Raw genomic sequence first — 23479 nt, forward strand, 5'->3', positions numbered from 1 at the left:
AAAAGCCAAGAACTTTAGCCGTAGGATTCTGGCACCAGGGGATGATAGGTATTAATAGCAATGTTGGAGAAAGCATTAGATTTAAGACAGAGAAGCCCTGGGTTTGACTCCTGACACTGATGCTTGCTACCTTTGTGATCTATGGACAAGTCACTTGAGTTCTCTTAGCTGTAGTTTCCTCATGCATAAAAGGGAAAATAATACCTGCTCTGTCTACCTTGCAGGTTTGTTATAAGTATCAAATGAAAATAATGTATTTACATCTCCTAAAGACTAGGTGACATTTTTGAATATTAAAAGCAAGAGGTTTTTAGATCTTAGAGCAGTAGTATCTAAAAGATACTTTGCTGTTGGCCAGTTATATAGTAAACTATATATTTGCCTCAATAGGGTTTGTGTTGGACTAGGTAAAAGTAGGGCAGTAGCTTAATGACCATGGGAAACTAGGACTCAATAGAACAAGAATCACATTGGGTAGTTCCTAGACCTTCTTTCTTCATACCCTACATGAATTTTTGCTGTCTGTGGCACTATTTTATGCATTTAATACCCCAAGCCTATTTCCACTTCCCTTATTTGTGGAAGATCTTGATGGAATAGATTTCTTCAGGCACTGGTGAGCGTCACTATTTTGGTACATTGAGTTGACACCTCTACCCTCTCTTTTTTGGATTTCTAATGTTTTAAGGAGATGGGACCTCCTAGTATAGAAACTTCCTTCACTCATGCACAGTGGCAACTCTTAATTTGTGACTTGTCCCATGTTCACAGATCTGTTATGTGAACCCAGATCTTTTTGTATCCAAGGCCAGTCAGACCTTTATCCCACTATATCAAACTATCTTGCATTTTTAGTTTACAGTCCGTTTATCTTAGTGTTGGAGAGATGAGCATCTGATTTAAAAATTGCTGTAGCAGCTATCTAGCAGATGATCATCTTTGAAGTAGTGTTTTTCCTTCAAACCATATTGAGCTGCCATTGAAGGCAAATCAATTTTACATATTCATATGTAATAAATAGCTTTCTCTATACCTTTATTTATTCCAGGTATCGTAAATTGGCACTTAAGTGGCACCCGGATAAAAATCCTGAAAATAAAGAAGAAGCAGAAAGGAGATTCAAACAAGTAGCTGAGGCATATGAGGTGTTATCAGATGGTAAGTACTACAGAGCTGTAACAGTACATTGGCTGGATAGTGAAGATAATGGTATTCTAAGTGCAAGCAAAGTATGTACAATAATTTCCCTTTTTAAGTGGATTTTGGTGTTATCAGGAAAGCGCTGCTAACATTCTAAAACTTTCTGATTTCAAGCAGACAAGAAATGAAGATCTAGTTTTGGCAGCATTTGATAGTAATAGCTATGAATGGTGTGACGTAGCTGGTTTTTTCACAGATTGTATGATGATAGAGTACACTTCTCTGTTTTGTGGTGGTGGTGGTGGTAGTGGTGATGGTGATGTATATATGATGTATGGTGATAAGTATATATACTTATTTAGTGTAGAAAGAGATTTGGATTTCGCATCAGGACATCACAGTTCAAGTCCCAGCTCCAATATTTATTGGCTATGTGACCATGGACAAGTTATTTGTCTTCTCTGAGCCTCAATTTTCTCATCTCTAAATGGGAATAGTGCTTTGTATATATTTAAAAGGCACTGTAATTTTTAGAAACCTCTAATCACCCAAAATCTCATAAGTGTAAATTGGGAATTCATCCTTTAGAATTTTACATGACTTTTGGAAACATTAGTAAAATTGTAACATTTTGGAGCTGTTGCCCTATAGCAGAGGTCATCAAACTATACAGCCTGTGGATTTGGTCCACTGCCTGTTTTGCCTGAAAGTTAAGAATGTTTTTTTCATTTTAAAATAAAGTTTTATTGTATTTATTGTATTTAGGACTTTTATTGTATTTAGGTTAGTTTGTTGACCCCTGCCCTAAAGCAACATTTTCGAAAAAACAGAAAAATTGTTTAAGTACTAATATGCTCAGAGAAGTGTTTTCAGTTATTTAAATTTTTACTGTAGCTTCTACTGTTTATTTACCTAGTAAGCTTGTTACCTCAGTGTTCTTATTAGAGGCAGTTGAGTATATCCTTCCTGTGTGTTAGAATAGCTGAAGACAAGCTAAATGGCTCTAGATCTTACTGTTTAATATATATTGTATTTTTTGGTGACTTTGAGTTCAGTTATTCTTCCTGTGCTGCCTTCACAGTTGCATAAAGGTTTTGCTCAGATTGAACCACCTTATCTCTTCTTACACCTCAGTATGCTGTGTGGACTGGTGTTGACTTCTGGCAATTATTTGCTATTTTTGCATAAGAGACTTGAAAAATAACAATCTGAAGACTGTTGCTATGTATTTTTATGCAACAGAAAATTATAGTTTTGCTATGTTCTCCTCTTTAAGTGTATTCCAGAATATATCCAGTAATTTACAGGTGGAGATTAGTTGACTCCTCAGGAGATTTTACTTTTGTGCAATCTACTAGTGTTACGTCCTTGGTTTATTACACATATGTTAGGCCTAAAGATAGCATTGCTGGTTTTTAACTTCCTTTTGACTTCTGTCAACCTTTTATATTAGTTTGAATACTACATTATAGAATTTCTAGTTTGGGGTAGGTCGCTTTCACTCTGGGATTTGCAGAATGATCCTTCAGCAGATAATCATTTGCCATTTTTTTTCCTTCTTTTCTACCACCTATCTTTTCCTCTCTCTTTTTTTTAAAGTCTCTGTTTATTCCCTAGACCTGTCAGTAGTATTCATAAGTGTTGCTTATTCATTCTGGTAGTATTAAGTTAAATAATTTGTTGCTGATGGGGCAGAAGTACTCATAAGGAGTTGCTGATGCCATGTTCTGAAAAGAATCATTGCAATGTCATTTTCACTAATGAGGCCATGTTGATGGTACTTTTTTTTTTTTTTTTTTTTTTGCTTAGGCAGTTGGGGTTAAGTGGCTTGCCCAGGTTCACACAGCTAGTAAGTGTCAAGTGTTTGGTCTAAGGCCGGATTTGAACTCAGGTCCTCCTGACTTCAGGGCCGGTGCTTTATCCACTGTGCCACCTAGCTGCCCCTTGATGGTACTTTACTGTCTTCATCATGGCATAGACAATTTCCTGTAAATTCTATCTTCTAAAAAAATTGTATAGATATTGATGGAGAATCCAAAATTGCTGTGAAATTTGAAAGCAGTAGACAGGTAGTTTATTGCAGGAAAATTATCCCCAGATGTTCAGTCTTTGCTGGATTGGGATGGAAATTTCAGTTTTGATAGTTCCTCTCAGGTTGCTACATGACTTTGATAATATATATGATTCTTGGATTTTGGTGCTAAATAATAATGGTGCTGTATTTCCTTAGTGATGATTTTACAATGAATTTTTACAAGATTTTAGGTTTCTAAGATTTAAGATTTTACAAACTAATGTTTTAATCTCAACTGGGCGTGCAAAGAATTCTTTTACTTCCCTCTAAATAATTCTTTTCTCATCCACCACAGGGATCGTTGTTCTAAACCTCCTGTTCTCTAACTCTCCTGCCTCTGTTCATCCTCCTTACCTTGTACTTCACTAGAAAAATTGAATGTATTTGTCAAGCATTCCCTCTTATAATTTTCCTTATCTCATACCCCTCTGACATGATCCCACACCATCTCCTTTACTCTAATCCTTATTCTTGTCAAGGCTAACTCTCCATGTACCTTTGATCCCATTTCCCCAGCACCCTGCTCCCCCAGCAGATTGCTTCCATATATCTTCTCCATTCCCTCATCTTCAGTCTGTTCCACCATAATGATTCCTTCCTATGCCTACAAGTACTCTGAATTCTTTCCTAGCCTTCAAAAACCTTGATTAGATTCTGCTATTCTGGATAGATTGCCTTGTAACTTTAGTTGAAACAGCTAATTATACTCTCTGTTTGCATTTTTCAGTATTATCTTAAACCCCCCACCCCAACCCCCAATACCCTGGGCAAATCTGGCTTCTGACCTCATCATTCACCTGAAAGGACTCTTTCCAAAGTTACCAGTGATCTCTTAATTGTCAAATCTAATGGCCTCTTCTCAGACGTCATCCTCCTTGACCTTTCTGCAACTTCTTCTAAGTCCTCTTCCTCCTCCTTGACCTTTTTCTGTGAGTTTTGCAGTATTGATTAACCCTCGATACCCTTTCCTGCTTAGGTTTTTGTGACACTGATCTCTCTTTACTTCCCCTCCTACCTGTCTAACCTTTTGTCCTCATTCATGTCTCTTCATCCATGCCATGGCTAGTAGCTATGGGTGTCCCCTGAAGCTCTGTCCTAGACCCTCTTCTCCAGCTCACAAGGGTTCAGTTGTCATTTCTCTATGCAGGTGACTCCCAGATCTATATATCTAGTCCTCATCCGTCTCATGAGCTCCCTAATCCTGTGTCATTCAAATGGAATATCCCATAGCATCTCATCTTTATCTTTCTTCTCAATGCCACTCCACCCCTCTTATGAACTTCCCTACTATTACTGAGGCTACATAGTCCTTCCAGTCACCCATCCAGGTTTTGCAACTTTGGTATCATTTTCCACTTCTTTTGGGGGAGTGAAGGGGCTAGGCATGGGGTTAAGTGACTTGCCCAGGGTCACATGGCTAGGAAGCATCAAGTGTCTGAGGCCAGATTTAAACTCAGGTCCTCCTGAGTTCAAGGCTGGTGCTCTATCCAATGCACCACCTAGTTGCCCCTATTCTCCACTCTTTACTGTGACATTTATTCCTTACGTCCAGTTTGGGTGCCAAATACCATTTCTGTCCTACAATATCTCTTTTATGAAAGTCATGCAGCTATCATTCCTAGTTCAGGCCATTATCGCCTCTCACCTAGATCATTGCCCTAGTTTTCCAGTTGGTCTCCCTGTTGCAGTCTCCCCCCACTCCAGTCCCATTCTCCGCATGGCCACCAATTTTCCTAAAGTGTAGCTCTGTCCATGTCATCCACTCTTCCATACTCAATGAACTAATGATTTTCTGTTCCAGGATCAAATACGAATTCTTCCATTTAAAGCTAATTACAACCCTGTCTTTCTAGTCTTCTACATTACTTGATTATCTAGGCACATTAACCTACTTGGTATTCTTTAAATATCATATGCTGTCTCCCTTCTCTCTCTCCTTTTGTACTGGCTGTATTCCATTACTGTAATGATCTCTGTCCTACACCTCTATCTCTTAGAATTCTTAGCTTCCTTCAGGACTCAGTTCAAATACTGTCTTCAGCAAAAAAAAAAACCAAAAACAAACAAACCAAAACCTTTCTTAATAGTCATCTCATTCTGTCTACACCCTTCCTCCCACCTGATAATCCCTTCCTTTCTAAGTTACCTTATATCTACTTGTAAACATGGTCTTGCACATACTGTATATATGTCCATATTGTCTCCTCTGTTGGAATGTAAGTTTCTTGAAGGGTTTTCTTTGTATCCTCATCATTTAGCACAGTGCCTCGACCATATCAAGTACTTAATAAATTTTTGTTGATTCTGGTTTTTTTTTTTTTCCAACCAGAAGTTAATGTTGGTTATTTCTTTATCCAATGGGTTGTTGTTCTAGTAAATTTGTAGATGATTTATATTTTTTTCCATTTCTTGTGAATTAACCAAAAAGCATTTATTTAGCATTCACTCACTATACTTAAAACTTTTGTAAAATAGAGCTAATAAGTAAATAAAAAGTTGTTATGACTAGGAATGTGGCATGCTACTCAGACATTTCCAAGTGTGTTTCATCAATATATAAAATATTGGGGTAATTATGGAGAGAGAAGGAAGAGATAATCATTTACAGAGCACCTACTATATACCAGGCACTGTGCTAAACACTTTAAACATTATCCCATTGGATCCTTGCAACAGTCCTGCAAGGTAGGTGCTGTTATTACTCCCATTTTGCAGTTGAGGAAATTAAGGCAGACAGAGGTAAGTGGTTTGCCCAAGGCTACACAGCTAGTTAGTGTGAGGTCCCATTTGGACTCAGGTCTTCCTGACTCCAGGCCCAGTGCTATGTCACCTAGCTGCTACAATTATTGACTATTTTATTACTTCTTGTAGATATCTTGTGTGATTTGTGTAATTTTTTCATAATATATGATCCTAAATCTGATTTGTGATATAGACTCAAACACACAGGTGAGGAACCTGTTGCCTAGAGGTCACATGTGGCCCGCTAGGTCCTCAAGTTGCAGCACTTTGACTGAATCCAAACTTCACAGAAAAAATCCTTTTATTACGATTCCCCACCCTTGAATTGTAGATTAAGTATTACAGTGGATTTTTTTCTAGTCAAGAAGCAACATTTATGGCTTTTTTACTATGTAAAAGAATAATATTAGAACCTAACTTTTGTTTATGTTGTAACCTTTACTACATATAATCAGTAAATCTGCTCAGAGTTTGTTTAATAACCACGTTATTTGGTTATTCCAAAGAAAAGCTGAGTAGAATTATAAATTTTATTTGGAGCTAGAATTAGCCAAAATTTTATTCACCTTTTATAGTTCATTTTGATATTTAGTAATAATGAACCAGTGAGAATCCTGAGAAGTTTTTTTCAATTGTATAAGGTGAAGACATCTTCAAAGAGAATTTTCAAAAGGTGGTGGTGGTGGTGTGTGTGTTTGAATCAGGATTGAGTGACTTGCCCAGGGTCACACAGCTAGTAAGTGTCAAGTGTCTGAGTCTGGTTTTGAACTCAGGTCCTCCTCGCTCCAAGGCTAGAGGTCTATGCACTGCACCACCTAGCTGCCCCTAAAAGGTGTTTTCTAACAGCTTCTTTTTGCTATTGATTTTGCTGTGGAAGCATAGATTTTAGAGAATTCAAAGTTATCACCCATTTCCCCAAATTAGTAGTTGTGTAGCTGTGATTTTTCCATACTGACAGATTATGTTGTACCTTACTGCATATGATGGTAGTATTGCAGTCTGAAATCCTCATAGCTGGGTTAGAGCTGAAGCCTATAATCAATTTTTTTTTTCTGTTACTTGGGTGCTTTCTAATAATATTGCTATTAGATGACACAAGTGTATTGAAGCTAAGGCATGTTTTGATAAGTTTCAAACTCAGGAAGTAATAAATAGTAAAGGATTACTTAAGATCTTCCAACTTAAAAGATTAAATTTTGTTTTTAAAATAGCTTTCAATTACAACTAGTTCTTAGATATTGAGATCCTTATCATTGAAAGTTAAATCCACTGACCTGGATCTGTGTGAATGAATGGACCTTGTTGAGCACATAACCAGTGGTTTTACTAAAAGAATAGGTGTGGTGTGTCTTGGGGTACAAAGTAAGTGCTGTTGCAGGTCTTCAAGCTGAACTCCTAAATGGAAAACTACAGGCTGTGACAGTTCTAACTCTTCCGTGTGAAAGTCAGTAACTGGGTGGCTAGTTTCAGAGTGGGCAGTTACAAACTTTTCTCTGTATGAAGTCAGATTACAGGTCAAGGATTTGGTTTACTTAGCATGGCATATGGTGTTTCAGCCTTCTCATTCTATCTGTAGAGGACTTTAGTTTTCATTTATTCTGAAAGGTAGCAATGGGTATTTATGGTAGAGTGGAATAGAGAGGAAGAGCTGGATTCTGTCCTTGACTGGTATATTAGCTCTGGGACTACTTAATCTCTTAATGTCCCCAGGCAAATCTTTTAAGACTATAAATTGCCACTTGGATGGGAAATGAAATCACAGCTTTTGTACTGCTTCCTCCCTTTTCCTTCCCTACCCCACCTTGAATTTATTTTCTTAATATATAAAAAGGTTTAGAAAAGCAAGTGAAATACTCTGAAATATTTTGAAAATTCTTAATCTTCCTGTTTGGGATGTTAAGATAGGGGTGTGTGTGTGTGTGTGTGTCTGTGTATTTATATCTACAATATTTGTATCCTCTATTGTAAACTTCATAAACTTCATATTCAGTGGTTCCCGAGATAAATATTTTTGCTCCTCACATATGTTGCTCAGTCTCTGATTTCTGTGCCTTTACACTGGCTGTCCTCTATGCCTCTAATGTCGTCTCTACTCACCTCTGCTTCTTAGAATGCCAGGTTTCCTTCAAGATGTGCTCAAACACCTCTTTCTGAAGGGTGCTTTTCCTTGTCTCCTCAGCTGCTAGTCCCTTCCCCTCTAACATTACCTGTCTGCTCTGTCTTATATGTGCCTATTTATATGCTTGTCTCCACTATTAGAATGTAAGTTCATTGATCATTTTTATCTTTCTTTGTATCCCTATGGTTCCTAGCACATAGTATTTTATATACATATATAGTAAATATAATATCACATATATACTTGTACATAGTAATCACATAATAAACAGTTGTTGATTGACAGATTAGATGTCTTCTGTGTCTCCAATCCAATAAACATTTATTAAGTTCTCATTATGTTCTAAGCACTGTGCTAAGTGCTAGGGATGCAATTAATAAAAGCTAGTTCCTGCCTCACCAAAAAACCAAAAAAAAAAAAAAAAAGGCAAAAGAAATGTTATGTGTCTGTAAAGTTGGGGAGAGAGTTCCAGCCATTTACATGATGATCATCTCACAGCATTTTAACAATAAGAAAAAAGCTCATGTGACCCCACAGGTTCTTGAAAGATACATTAGCAGATCCCAAGTTCTGGTAGTTTATGTACTTACCCATCAAAAGGCTGCACTTCTTTCAAGAGTCAGACCTAAATATGGAGAGGTTTATCACCAGTAGGAATTTAACACCAAGCCAAGAAACAAAGAAAATACAAAGTGATGCTACCTGCCCCCTTTGTTGCAGGCCATTTTATTATTTTGTGGTTGCCAATTGGCAAAAAAGGGGAGGTTAGAGGGTGTGAAAAAATTACACAAAGTGCATTTAAACAGTCACTTTATATATAGTATTCTAAATGGAAGATTGTCTAAACATGGTGCACTGAGAATATGATCAATCTCTATATTCTCAATATAAATAAAACAGGATTCTTTCAGGTAGCTTTGAACCCAAGTTCATCAAAGCTAATAAAGCACTATAATAAGCATTCAGAAGAAGAGCACAGTGCCAGGCACATAATACTTTTTCATTCCTTCATTGTAATTGACCAGTTTTGTTGCTTTTCATTTTTTGACTTTATTTAAAGCTTTAGTTCTCAAATTTTTTTGCTCAAGCCACACTAGGGAGAATTGGCAACTGCTTAGGCATGTTGCAAATGTAAGCTACGTAGAGTTGGAGGTATTCATACTCTCTGAGAGCCACTGATTCTGAATGTTGTAGTCATTTTGTGTCATATTATCAATGTTACTTTTTTCACTCTTCCTAATTTCATTGTTACAGGCTTTCCCCCAATCCTCTGAAGGCTTTATAGTCATCTTTTCCTTACAGTGCTGTCATGTTTCATTACATTAATAGAACATAGTTTAGTCAAACATTTCTCATTCATTTTATGTGTTTTACTTCTTGCTTATTATTCACCTAAGTAAAGTTGATACGAATGCTCTTGTACATATGGGGAGCAAACTTTTCATTATATCATTTGCTTTGGGATATAGTCAATAGTGGAACCTTTTCTTAAATAATTTCCAATGCTTTTTTAGAGTGGTTGAGCCAGTAAATAGCTTTATCAGCTGTAAATTGGCATTCCTGTCTTACCATGACTTTTCCAAGCATGAGGTGTTTTCGGTTGTATACCTGAGTTATGAGCTGTGTAACTAACCAAGGGCAAGCTATTTAACTTCTCTGAAACTGTTACCTTGTATTTAATTTGTATATATTGTGCATATACTTTGTGCTTTCTCCTTTGATGCAATAGAAGCTTCTTGAGGGCAGAGATTGGTTTCATTTTTCTCTTCCCCAGTGCTTAATACAATTCCTGATATGTAATAGGTGATTAAATGCTTGTTGATTGAGTTTTAAAATGAGAATAAAAATCACCTTACAGGTTTATTGTATGTGGCTTAAATGTGAATGTATGTAAAGTATTTAAAATTTTTTTAGGGTTTTAATTTATATTCATCATTATTGGTGAATTTAAACATTTCTAAGATGAATATTTTTGTTTCTTTTGAAAATGATTCCTTTAACTACTTGTTTCTTCTTGACATCAATTACTGAGAAATTTGGTGATATGAAAAACTTAAATATTTGGTTATGAATGCTGAAGAATGGTATATAATTGGGAAAATTTCTTTTCCATCACATTTGAGGAGGAAAAGGATATATATACACACACACATATATCTGTCTCAGCTTTATTTATTTTTTTTCACTATTTAGCCAAAAAACGGGACATCTATGACAAATATGGAAAAGAAGGATTAAATGGTGGAGGTGGAGGAGGTATGTAGACATTTCACACCAAAAAAACCAGGTCGTTTCCCCCCCCCCCACTTGAATTTTGGCTTTTAAATTGTTTTGAGTGGTATTGAAGATAAAAGCATAAGCCAGATCCTAGAATTTACTATATGTTACTGTTAATATTCCTTTAAAGCTACGATGTCTTAAGGAAAACAAAATCAAGAAAAATTTGAACACTGTCTATATAATGAATGATCAGGCTTGGACCCAAATAAGAATTGAGAGGTTGCCATTCCATGCCTTTGTAAAATTAAGCGACTTTTGGGTTTGTGAGCACATGTGCCATGGTTTTAAATATGTAGGTATTGGAAATGTAGATCTATGTAGCCAGTTTTTTTTCTTTAGAACTTTTGTTATTGATATGTCTTGTTTTTATGTTGACTTCATTTCCGACTATATCTTCCTCTTCCAGATAAAGTACCCAATTAATAGTGCATAAACCAGTATAGATGAGGCTGGTGTAAAATCTATGCCATTTTGGAGGGAAACCAAAAATATAATGGAGTCTTGGTTACATTCTAAGAATAGAACAGAAAGTCTTGTCCCTTAAGTTTGCTCAGTACTGTATTAGTGACCATGAAATTCATTAGTCTCCTGAGTATATTTAAAAATATGTTGAGAGTTGTGTGGATTACAGATATTAGCAAGATAAATGTGGTAGCTGGTTTTCCATCTCTACTGTGAAATGTAAATTCTGATGTTGTACAAAGCTAGAGAAGCCCAAATTTATGAATTTACTGTTAACTCTCTTCCATGTAGGGCTTTAACTGTACCATGTCTTCCCAAAGCAAATGAAAACTACTTAGATACAATATACTGATAATTATAAACTCATAATTTTCTTAAACCATTTCTGTAGGTGGAAGTCATTTTGAAAATCCATTTGAATATGGATTCACATTCCGGAACCCAGATGATGTCTTCAGGGAATTTTTTGGTGGAAGGGACCCATTTTCATTTGACTTCTTTGGTAAGCTATTTGTTGTGGTACTGTGTATCCCTCGTATGGTGGCACTATACAAAATTTAACAATGTTCAATAACAATTTTCAAAGATTTACTTAATCAGGTTCTTTTGATTAATTAGAATTATGCCAGTGTCTTAAGCTTTTCTATTTAAAATATATGAGAAATTACTGTCGTTTTACTTTTTGCCTGTTACAGAAGTTTCTGACGTTTTTAAACAATTGTCTTCAGTTTAAGGCAGTTGAAATACGAATTTAAATTTCTTTTGCTGACTTATGAGTGGGGAAAACTTTGAAGGATTCAGGTGTTGTGTACATATATTGGTTTGCATTTGGAAAAATGGTTCTTCGATTAAGTGTATGTGTGTTGCCATGTATAGAAACCTGAGTGATAGCTTAGGTATAGCTTAGGTATTCTTCAAAAGCAGAAGAAATGTTAGTCTGACTTAACCAATAATGCTCTTTTTTCTAAGTGTGGTATACTGTGATCTTTGGGTCCAGTTTTGTGAAAAGGAGGGTGGGAATGATATCACCAGATCCAGATCTGGAGATGTTTTTTGAAGTGAGAAACTAGTTTTACAATGAGAGGTAGTGTTTGATTAGGTTGCTTCTTCTTGGTAGGATTATGGACTTCATGATCAAATAGATCTCTTGTTCGTCTTTTTTACTTTATAACATATGCCTGGATTATTAAAAGACATATTTACTAAGCGCCTATTCTGCGAAGAACTGTGCTTTGACTGTCGCTAAAGGCTTGTCAGGTACCCGATCTCAGTCAGCATTTTGCTGTTAGTGCCTCTTCCCATTTTTCCAGCTGGCTTTTTGAATTGTCAGGGTGTTCAATGCATGCACTGCCTATGCTGGAGATCAGGGTTGAGATTTGTGCTGCTCCAGCCACTTTGTCTTCTGACTCATTGAAGGGGAAACACACCCTGTGTTTACCCCTCGTTTCCCTGGAGCCTGATTGGAGAGAATGATCACCATCTGGAACCCCCACCCAGGAGGGAAACAAGAAGAGCAATTCTGTCTACAAAGAATACAGGGGAAAACAAGTGGAGGCCCCTGCCCATCGTAGGCACAGAAGAGGAATTAAATCACCAGCACTTTGGGTAGGTAATAGGTTTTATTTATGGTGCAACTCTGCAACATATTGTAGTGTGGGCATGGAAAGAAATTCCATCATTACTCTCATAATCCCACACTTTTAGTCTTTTAAGCAACCTGCTAGGAAGAGGGAAAAACAGTAGCATTTGTTTGCTATTTTCATTTACACAGGTAGCAGCTAAGGACCAGAGTACACACATAAAAGGGACTAATATTTATAGCAAGGAAGCGCAGTGAGTAGATAGGGAACTTGTTAATTCTTTCATTATGAAGAATGGTCATGTCTTAGTTTTGATTACAAACATAAATTTATGTGGATGTTGACTAAGATTGAGTATATCCAAATGTCTAATATGTGAAACTTCTATTTAAAGAAACTATAATTAATGAAAGCAGAACTTTGTTCAAAAAATTATTAAAATAGATGGTAGAAATATAAGTAGTATACTCCAACTAGTAATTGCTAATTCTGTCAGTAGTTTTTATATTTCTTGCTGTCTTTAGCTATAATATAGAGTACTTCAGTTGCTGCTCATTTTTGTTAGGGGAACATAAGGGTGAGAGAAGAGAATTTTTATATTTTTTTTTGAATGGACTATATCTGATGTAACCAGGGGCCCAATTTTTATGAAAACTATGTTATACTTTGAATTCTCCTGGTTAGTTCTGATTATGTCATTTGGCTTGTTGAATATGGTTTGTTTTAATAGAGTGAAAAGAATGGGAAGCGTCATTCAGTGATAACTGATTAAATGACTTGTTTCATTTAAACCCTGTTTGATTTCCATTTAGGAGAAAAAAAGAGGTTCTATGACTGTGTCAACATAGTCAAAATAGACCTTTCTAACTTAGTTTTCTTGAGTAATTAATTTTCTTTTGTTGGGGATAAAAAAAATTTAGATTATTTCATGATATAATTAAAATGAATCTTTTAAACTAAAAATTTGTATAATTGCCAGGGAAGCTAAGTATTTATATGTATGGATATAGTTATCAATTAAAGTAAATGAAGCTATAGTGACAAGAAAAAGTAGTTGGTAGTAAAGAGAAATTATATTACATGTAAACAAAGACCTTCGAAGAAGTAGCTAATTTTAAAATTATAATAGAATATTCAGGCACTCTTTCTTAAATACCTTTTTGGGTTTTTGTTTCCTAATATATCTCGTTTTTAAAATCCCTTTGCTATCCTATCGCTGCCTGCCCCTTTTTAATATTTACGACTTACAGTAGTTTGGCAGTGACACTTTTTCAATCCATTCTTATAGGTCTTCTAGGTGGCTTCCATTTTCAGTCACCAAGGATTTATGCAAGGGAAAAGAGGATGCTTGATGGCTTCCACGTGTATGAAGTAACTGTGCGTCCTGCTGGTGGTATATTTAGTGTAGATTTGGGTGAATTTCAGGGATTCTCAGTTTTCTTTTGAAATTGGGCTTTTTTGTTATTTCCACGATGCAGGAGATTTTTGTTATCCGTAAAGCTATACTCTTTAATGAATTTGCAGTTTTTTTCCTTTGAGGTAACTTTAATTTTGATCTTAATTCATTCCACAAATTAATTTTTGAAGTCTTTTTGATTTCTTCCTAGTGTTCTGGTATGTGTGTACATATATGTATTGTTCCTTTCAGAGCTGATAATACCAGGCACACTTCTGAATTTTTTAAGTTAGATTATCAGCACCTAGACAGTAATACTATGGCCCTGTTTAGGTGCTTTGCGTCATAAGCAATGTGGAAAATCAACAAGATTAGGAAGAAAATCAATTTTCTTTTTTTGTGAAAATTTTGTAATAGAACTTAAGTAGAAAGACCAGAGGAAGACTGAAGGGGAAGATATAGATAAATGTTTAAGGACATGCGATATACGTGGTGGTAGGTAGTAATTCTTTTGATTGAGGACAACACAATATAAAAGGGGCTTAAATTATGGTAGTAAAAAATTGGGTTTGATATTAGGATGAACTTTCTGATCCAGAAATTGATAAGGGAATAGGTTCTCAGTGGAGCTTAAAGATTCACATTCTGGTTTCAAGATCAACTCTGAAAACCTTTCAGTTGAGAGTGTAAATACCTATCTTTATGGTAGGTTGGTAGACTAGATGACTTTTCTTAAAGTCCTTCCAGACAGTTAATAAAACTTAGGTATTGTGTGCATTTACTGTGATGTTAATTCAAAATTTTTAGTATTAAAGGATTATACAACTTGGTATTGAATGATTTAACCACTTTAATAATGATGTCCCTGATGGTACCATAAAAAAAAATTTACTGATTTTCCTCACTGTGAACTTACAAATGCTTATCCCATAAAATGACAGCTAATTTGGGAGTGAGATGAGTGTAGTTTGTTATATTACTTGCAATTATCACCTATTTTTAAATTCATTAAGTAGATGAGCATAGGTATCATGATCTAGAAGTATTTGTGTGGAGTCAAGAGTGTTCACAGTGGCTTTTTACTTAAACATTTCCCCTTGATGTTAATGTTTTAGCTTGGGGAATAAATAAGTAAAGTAATAGAGAATCGGAGAAAGGTTATAGGAAGCAAAAGAAGGCAAACAGAAGGGAGTTGAAGCCATTTGAAAACACAGTCTAGGAATCTAAGATAGTTTAATATTATATTTTGTAAGCCATGATTTAATAAACATTAATATGGTGAGTCATTTTACCCTACCAGGATTCGAAGAGCTGACCAGTGAAGAATTGGAGGCTAATGAGGAATTAGATCAACCTGGTTTTGAGGAGAAGAGTGATGGGTTTGACGGAGTTCCCAGTGAAGATAGCAGTGAGGTTTTGGATGTGGTGTCCAGTGAGGATGAGCTCTGTGTTTCAGGACAACATCAGTGTTTTGAAGATTTGACCAGTGAGGAACTGGATATTATCTCTAGTGAAGAGGAACCAAGTGAGGTGAACAGTTGGGGCCCAGGAGAAGTGCTTAGTGAGGAATTGGAAGTTGTATCTAGTGAAGAAGAAGCCAGCGAAAAGCTTCCTTATTATGGGGATTGGGAAGAGCTCAGTGAAGAATATGAAGAACTGCTCAGCGAGGAAGAGCATAGCGAGGCACAATAAACATTAAAAGAGGATGTGGGTGATGTGACTCGTTTTTGTTTTATAGGATACTTGTTACCAGAATTCTGTAATTTGTTTATTTAATAACCAAAATAAACAGGGAACCTCAAGTATCCTGAACACAGAAGAACACCAGAAAATATATATATATAAAAACAACAACAACAACAAACTAAACCTTTAAGGACTCAGAGTAGAGGCCATATGATCCAGAGTTCAAGAATTTTACTGTTTATTAGGAGAACCCCTATGCCCTTCACTATTTAAACCTTTTTGTTTTAATCATAAGGTTGGTAATTTGTTGTTCCTTAGCACACAGTTTAGAAATGGGGTGGGGAGGAGACCTGGCCCATGTCTGCAATAAAAGGTGATGTCTCTGAAGAAAAAAGAAAGTTTGTTTTGCTTTGTTGGTGTCTTTTTAAAGGCGTCTACAAGAACTCAAAAGAGAATTGGTTAAGAGCCACCATTACTACTTAGTAGTAGCTTCAGAGGGCTTTATAATGTTACAATGTAATATGGTAACTGGTGTTTTTAATAATTTGATTATTTAATCTTTATTGATGATTCAGTTTCTTTATGGAGAGTTGCTTATATTTTCTCTCTTCTCTTCTCTTCTCTTCTCTTTCCCCTTCCCTCCTTTCTCTCTTCTTTCCTCTCCCTCCTTACCTACCCACTTATGATACCATCATGAGTGATTAAAATAAAAACATGGTAAACCCAGCTTTAGGTGAAACAGCTCATTTGCCAGTGATGCTGGAGAAAAAACAGGCAGCAGAAAGCCACTTAGGATAGAAATATTAATAAAATGAGATAGTTGGATTAGCTCTCAGCAATCATTTCCAGCTCTAAATCCTGACCTGAATATGATCTATTGAATATGATTCTATTGGTGGGGGAGGTGATTTTAGGTATATTTTATTTTTCCAGCATTTGTTTTTAAATCAAGAAATCTTCGTGGAAATACAGAACATGAGAAAAAAATAGTAGTCCAGAAGTTGTTCCCACACCGAGTGATAACATGTATCTTATTAATCCAGCAAGAAGATTAGTTTACTAAGTATGTCTAAGAGCCATCTGAACCTCAGTCCTGTATTGCTGGCTATGAGAGAGAGACTTGGGAGCATTTAGTATTGAAGTGTGATTGGACTGTTATCTATTATAGTTTCCCAACTTTTTTTTTTATAGTTAATGCTTCTTTTCCTTCCTCCCTTTTAACATGACTATATTAATAAACCATACACATGAATAAACAGTTTTGAGAACTTCAAAGTTATGTCTCAGCACCAGAGTTGAAAAATGTTTAAAATCTCAGATGTGATAGCTAAGTATTGCTAATTTTCCTAAGACTTACATTTTTTTTTTTTTTTTTTTTTTTTTTTTGCTTAACCTGTAACTATCTTCATGATGAATTAGAGTTTATCTCAGGAACAGGAACAAACTTATAAACATGCTCTGAGGTGATGGCAGTGCATATTTGTTAGTGAACAATTAATTAAATTCAATAAAATTTAAATTTAGTTATTTAAGTTCAAGAGTCTAAAATTTACTTCAACGAGAGTACTATTGATGTCGCTGTGCACTGTACCTATATATTTTTCTACAAGTACTTTGACTATATTTATGTGCAATTTGAATGGCTTAAGATCAGCTACCAAGAAAAACCTTGCCAGGAGCCTACTGGTGTCTAAAAATTCTATGGTTATATGAGTGTCATAGGATTCTAGATCATCAAATGGTAAATAATTCACTGTAAGATATCTAGTACCAATCATTTCAACCTCAGGCTCACTTAAGGGTTTAAATTTTGTATTGTTCAAGCAATTATGGGAAATTATTCTAGTTCTGGTGGTTATTATGAATTGTGTAGGATTTTATTAAGTGTTTCTTTTTTATTCGTATACTACTATTTATAACATCTTAGATGGTTTACAAAGAAGTACATAATAATTTGAGGGAATGAAAGAAGGAAGAAAGTTGAATTAGGAAGCTAGGACGAACTAAGGTAAAAGACACCTTGATTTAACTGAACTATAATTTACCTTTTAGGTAAATTGTAATTTCTTTTAAGTAGTAGGTTTCTCCTATGAAAAAAGTAATTCTCACTATGAATGAAAAATTATTTGCTTTATGGCTGCATAATATATTTAAATTTAAAAATTAGGTTACTGTATTCTGAAATTTTAGTTTTTCCTAAGGATTTGGAGACTATATATTAGCATTTTATTTTATTGCAGAATAAATTTCCATTAGAAGATTTTGGTGGGCTGTTTCCTGATGGTATCATTTAAAATGAAATTGTTGTTATTGGCAATGTATTCTAGTTTTCTACCTTTTTCCTTAATGATTACTTTCCTGATCTTTCCAGTCCAGAGATTAAGATTTTGATTTTATTATTCAGTAATGAACTCCTTAAACCTTCCATTTATAAAGTATGATTTCAGCATGGTTTCTAATAAAAGAAAATTTAATTGATGAAATAGAGTATATGGAATTAAATAATCCTTACATTACTTTTGACCTTTGAGTTTAAGCTATTGCTATTCATCTGGGCATTATTATATAATTTGTTGTTTGAATATTTCAGTTTTGTCTAAACTCTTATTCCCTGTAACTCTCTACTCCCACCATTCTTTTTAGCAAAGTGTGGTAGGTTTGAAATTTACGTGGTACCTATTTTTCTAAAACTTTGGTACCTATTTTTCTAAAACACTAAAATAGTACTTTAAGTAAAGAACATAAATTCATCTAGAAAATTTGGTAATTAGCACATTCTAGAAATCGTTTAAAGGTAATTTCTTGAGTTTTGATTTTCCTGCTTACATGTGACTGATTTAACATAAAATGTAGGATGTTAAAATGTAGATATGTGGAGACTGAAAACTGCCTTTTCTTGTTTTTGTTTGCGAGATAATAGAAAATTTAGATTTCCTTATTCCAGATATATTTGGTGACTACTGTTATTTTGATTAGGTTCTTTTTCCCATAAAACTTGTACTAATCTTAGATTTTATATCTCTTCATTTCTTACTATAATTTATTTGTGCAAATATTTTTGTGAACTTTAATCTGGAAGTCAGAATCAGGTTTATCTTAGCGGGTTTCATTGTAGAGTAAGTCTTAAAGTCCAAACCCTAAGTTTAACTGTTCACTTTTATGATACCATTTGAGAGGTTTTAAGACAAAGGAGAGATGAACAAGAGAGTAGAGATTTGGGATCAACAATATAATGATTAATTATTGAGAGATTAATGGTCAGATGATTTAAAAGAGCTAGGACCAGCTTTATGGATAAGTAGTTGCTTATTGATTTGATCTTAGTGGTACTGCCAAAACTGTCCAAGCATAACTCTTCCCCAACCTCCTAAATGTTTTGACTGAAGCAGTATAACCTAGTGGGAAAAGAATTGACTAGGATGCTAGGTGTAAGGACTTATCTCCACCACTTAAAAAGTGGGTTACTCTGGATAGTAACCTATTATCTTTGTGTCACGTTTTCTTCGTTTGTGAAATAAGAGTTAGACTAGGTGACCTCAAAGGTTGTTTATAGTTCTAACAAGTGATACATTCATTTTCTTTAAAAAATATTTATTTAATACTTTTAAAAACTTAACTCACTTCATAATAACCTAACTTCATAATAACCTTCATAATAACAGGCATCTCTATTTCCTTCCCCCTCCCTGCCGCACCTACCCCTTTACCTTTCTATACTTGCACCAGAACCTTCATTACCTAGACAGTTAGTATAGCCTCCTAATTGGTCTCCTTTCATCTACTCTTTCCCTCCTTTTTTTCTTCCACTGAGTTGCCAAATTGATAATTCTTACTGTATTAGCCCTTGTTTAGGAAACCAGGTTTCTCATTGTCTTCAGGGTAAAATACCAGTTTTTTGACATTTAAAACCCTTTACAGTCTGGCTCTAGGCTCATCACATTCAGCCAGATAAATACCATAATTCTAGCCCTAACTGCTTTCAATAGGCTATCCCCCATGCCTGAAATAGTTTCCCTGGTAATTTCTACCTTTGGAATACCTACCTACCTCCCTTCAAGATTCAACTCAAGATTCTCTATTGATTACACAGTTACTTATTTTGCATATATCCTGCCTATCTGTATTTCTTTTTCTTTAAACATGTATCTCCCCAGTAGAATGTCAACCCTTTGAGGGCAGGGACTATCTCACATTTCTGTTGTTTCACAAATGCACAGGACGGTGCTTGTCTGATTAATATAAGAGAGCACTTTAACATTGGTCATATTCGTCATATCTGAAAATATTATCTTATTTCCTCATTTCTCATCCATCCACCACCTCTGGAAAAACCAGAAGTTAACTTTTATTGAGGGCCTTGAGTGGAAGACTTAAGTATTCTTGTTAGTTAAATAAGCCTTACAATAGCTAAAAATTTGATAGAACTATGCAAAGTTGTGTATATTTGTAACTTAAAAGAAGTTTTCCTGTTATATGCCTAGAATGTGTTTTCCTTATTTTTTAAAGAGAATCATATTGTAGGAATGGATATAAGTATTATCATAATATCCTTATAATACATTTACGTCAAACCTCCTTAACTAATTAAAACACATTTGTATTTCATTTGTTTGTTATGTATTCATTATCAAAGTCAAAGTTGTCTCTTAATTGGATTTATTTTTAAGTTATCTTTTATTGTGATTTTTTTTCTTTTCTTGAATAGTATTTTTATTTGATATTATTGCATGTTTTTGAATTTGTTTGATGTCAAAAGTGTTAATGAGTTATATCCTAGGAATTAGTAAAGAAAAAGTAATACAGAAGATGCAAACTTTTATTTTTTTTTTAAGGTGCAAACTTTTAAATGACTTTTGAGCTAAAAAAAGACAAGTTTAAGTGATAATTGTTAAGAACCGTTACTTATCATTGCTCTGTCATTGTATAAGAGAATCCAAAAACATGAAATTAGACTTTTATTCTCCACAATTCTTAGGGTTCTTTCACTAGTCACTTGATTTCACTAATCACTTTTGCCAGGTGTTGAAGGAAGAGTTAAATTTATTAACCCAAGGGATTGAGAGTTATTTTTATATGTTTCTAACCTATGTTTTTATATCTCTTTGCTAGACATTCCCACTTAAGTGCCCAAAATCAACATAGCATTTTTTCATATAACTGGTTACAAATCCTTTTTTGTAGTGGTTTCGCCATATTCCTTCTCTTCATTTTCATCACCAAATGCTTTGATTCTTTCTTGCTGTGTTTCTCATTCTTATCGCTAGCATCCTGCACAGGTCTTTTTCAGTATTAGTGTTACACTGTTGAGCATTTTCAGTCTTTTGCTCAGAAACTAGTGACTTTCTGTTTTTTAATTCTTCTACCTGACTTTATGGGTCTCTGTAAATTCGATGTAGCTCACCTATATAACCTTGATTCCTACTACTTCCACGGACTTTACTGTTAGGCATACTGATACAATATACATTATGCAATCCATACAATCCTTACTGTACAGTGTACTAATTTTGACATCTGTTTGACTTGTTCTCTACTTTCCCCTTTACATATCTAAGTACCTTCATCTTTTAAGGTTCTTTTCTTTCATGGAGGTCCCCACTGTCCTTTTCTTCTTTCCTTTAACTGATAATTAGATCATTACTACAGAATTTGGTGTTATGTTTTTTATTCTTTTATATTTCTTGTTCTTTCAACATATATACTTTGTCTGCCCATCAGCCACGGTAAAAGAATCATATTTTATCTTCCACTATACATGTTGCTGAGAACTTGATAGATGCTGAGTGAATAGCTTTTCATTGAGGAATATCTTGAACCTACTGCTAAATATTAAATAGATAATCTAAATCTTTTTTTTAAAAGATTCTTTGAAAATTTGTAAATTTTATTTTTTTCCAATTCCATGTTAAAAAACAATATTTAACATTCATTTTTTTGAGTTCCAAATTCTTTCCCTCCCCTTCCCCTTCATTGAGAAGACAAGCAGTTTAATAGCTTATGTGTGTGCAATAATGGGAAAACATATCCATATTAGCCATGTAGTGAAAGAACACAGGACTCCCCCGTCTCCCCCCCCAAAAAAAACAAAACACGTGAAAAAAAAGTGTTTCAGTCTGCATTCAGACTGCATCTGTTCTTTTTCTGGAGGTAGATAGCATTTTTCATCATAAGTCCTTCAGAACTGTCTTGGATTACTGTATTGCTAAATAGTTGCTAATAGCTAATAAGAGAATAGCTGAGTCATTCACAGTTGATCATTGTATAGTTTTTCTGTTACTGTGTACAGTATTCAGGCTCTGGTCACTTCACTTTGCTTTCAGTTCATTTAAGTCTTTTCCAGGTTTTTCTGAAACCACCTTGATCATCATTTCTTATAGCACAATAGATACTGTAAATCTTGATAATAGTTTTTGGATATTTTAGTGACATCCACCTAACTAAAGAAGTTATAAGTGGTTAGCAATTCTTGTTTGAATAATTTTATGTAAAATTATATAGATATGTTTATATATGTGTGTGATATATATTTATATAAAATGGATTTGTGTATTCTCTTCAGGGCAGGGTTTTTTTTTTTAACCCAAGGTGTCTTGTTCATGTCCTTTTTATGAATCCTGTATTAAGTAGAGGCCTTCTGGGTCTTTTACTATTCTCTTATGTACTGATTGCACCCGGGCTATTTGTCTCTTAACCCTTTCAGTAAATGACCAGCCCATCACCTTTTATTGTCATACTGTTTTTCCGGATTATATATTTTGTGCTACCTTGTTCTGTGGTACTCATTGCTGACAGTATAGCATAACCCGGGATGGGCAACTTGCCGCCTTGAGGCCACATGTGATCTTCTTTCCTTAAGTTCAACCTTTTGACCGAATCCAGATTTTATAGACCATTTATCTCAAGGCTGCAGGTTCCCCACCTCTGCCATAACCTGTTTGGTCAACTTGCTTGCAGTTTTGCTCTTTAAAATCTTTGGTGTTAAGATTCACAGTGATAAAGTCTCAACAGAAGAATATTCATGTTTTAAAATGTTCTGTGGTGGCTTTATCTTTTTCACATATGAGCATGCCATTTAGGGTTCTTTAAAGAACTGTAGTTTTTCAAATGGAATATGGAGTGTTTTTTGCATTCTACTTTTTCCTGAACCAATCTCATTTTGCCTTTTGTAGTAGTTGAAAAGTATATATACTAATGTACTAATCCAATGGGTTACCCATTCATCCAGTTTGCCCAGAATTGAACAATAGGTGTTCTTTATCCATTTAGATTTTCTTCTATAGATAGATATTGAGTGATTATAGCTCTCATTAAAGAGGTACATTGTCTTTTGGGGGTTTGGTATGAGCATAATGGTATCTTTTGCATGTCTATACCTTGTATTGCATTATATATTTAATATAAATGTTAATCATATGAAATTTTCAGCTAGTGCTTAGTTTTGAAAATAATCAGATTTAGTTTAATGCCTAACCACGAAGGTATCATGTTCCCTTTCAAGAGGAGAGGCATCAGGAACGTATTTTCATTATCTTAGAAAACTTGAATATTTTTGTTCATGATGGCTTTCTAGCTTTAACTTACCAATTTTCACCCTCGGTAAGAAAAAGGAGCTGGTTGGAAAGATATTCTAATGACTTTCTAGAGGTTCAGTTAAAAGTATAACTATTTTGGCTAATAGGTAAGTTTTTTTCTTTGCTAATCTTACCTTTTCCCCAGCAGTTAAAGAATACCATGTTGAAATTGAAAGTGCCTTGTATTTCTTATTTAGCTCATCTTACCCATCTGTAATAACTGAGGTAATTTAAATGGGATTTTAAATAACAATATGTATTTGTTCCTAGAAGATCCATTTGAGGACTTTTTTGGAAATCGAAGAGGGACTCGTGGAAACAGAAGCAGAGGTGCGGGACCCTTTTTCTCTGCCTTTGGTGGATTTCCAGCTTTTGGAAGTGGGCTTTCTTCATTTGATACAGGTATTTTACAATCTCATAAACAGGAAC

At 34.7% G+C, this 23479-nt stretch overlaps 1 protein-coding gene across 5 annotated transcripts in view; it reads left to right on the top strand.

Moving 5' to 3' along the window:
* DNAJB6 (DnaJ heat shock protein family (Hsp40) member B6) overlaps positions 1 to 23479 on the top strand; it is a 115295-nt gene that overhangs the window by 34080 nt on the left and 57736 nt on the right. For 3 of the 5 annotated variants that reach the window (XM_027841102.1, XM_027841100.1, XM_027841104.1), the window contains 4 exons: positions 1049 to 1158; positions 10269 to 10331; positions 11209 to 11319; positions 23321 to 23452. In XM_027841102.1, coding sequence (XP_027696903.1) covers positions 1049 to 1158; positions 10269 to 10331; positions 11209 to 11319; positions 23321 to 23452 — 416 coding nt within the window. The remainder of the gene's footprint in view (positions 1 to 1048; positions 1159 to 10268; positions 10332 to 11208; positions 11320 to 23320; positions 23453 to 23479) is intronic. The other 2 variants (XM_027841103.1, XM_027841105.1) reach the window with 1 other exon arrangement.

The sequence above is a fragment of the Vombatus ursinus genome, unplaced genomic scaffold, assembly GCF_900497805.2.
Source record: "Vombatus ursinus unplaced genomic scaffold, bare-nosed wombat genome assembly UNPS02014852.1, whole genome shotgun sequence".
NCBI lineage: Eukaryota > Metazoa > Chordata > Mammalia > Diprotodontia > Vombatidae > Vombatus > Vombatus ursinus.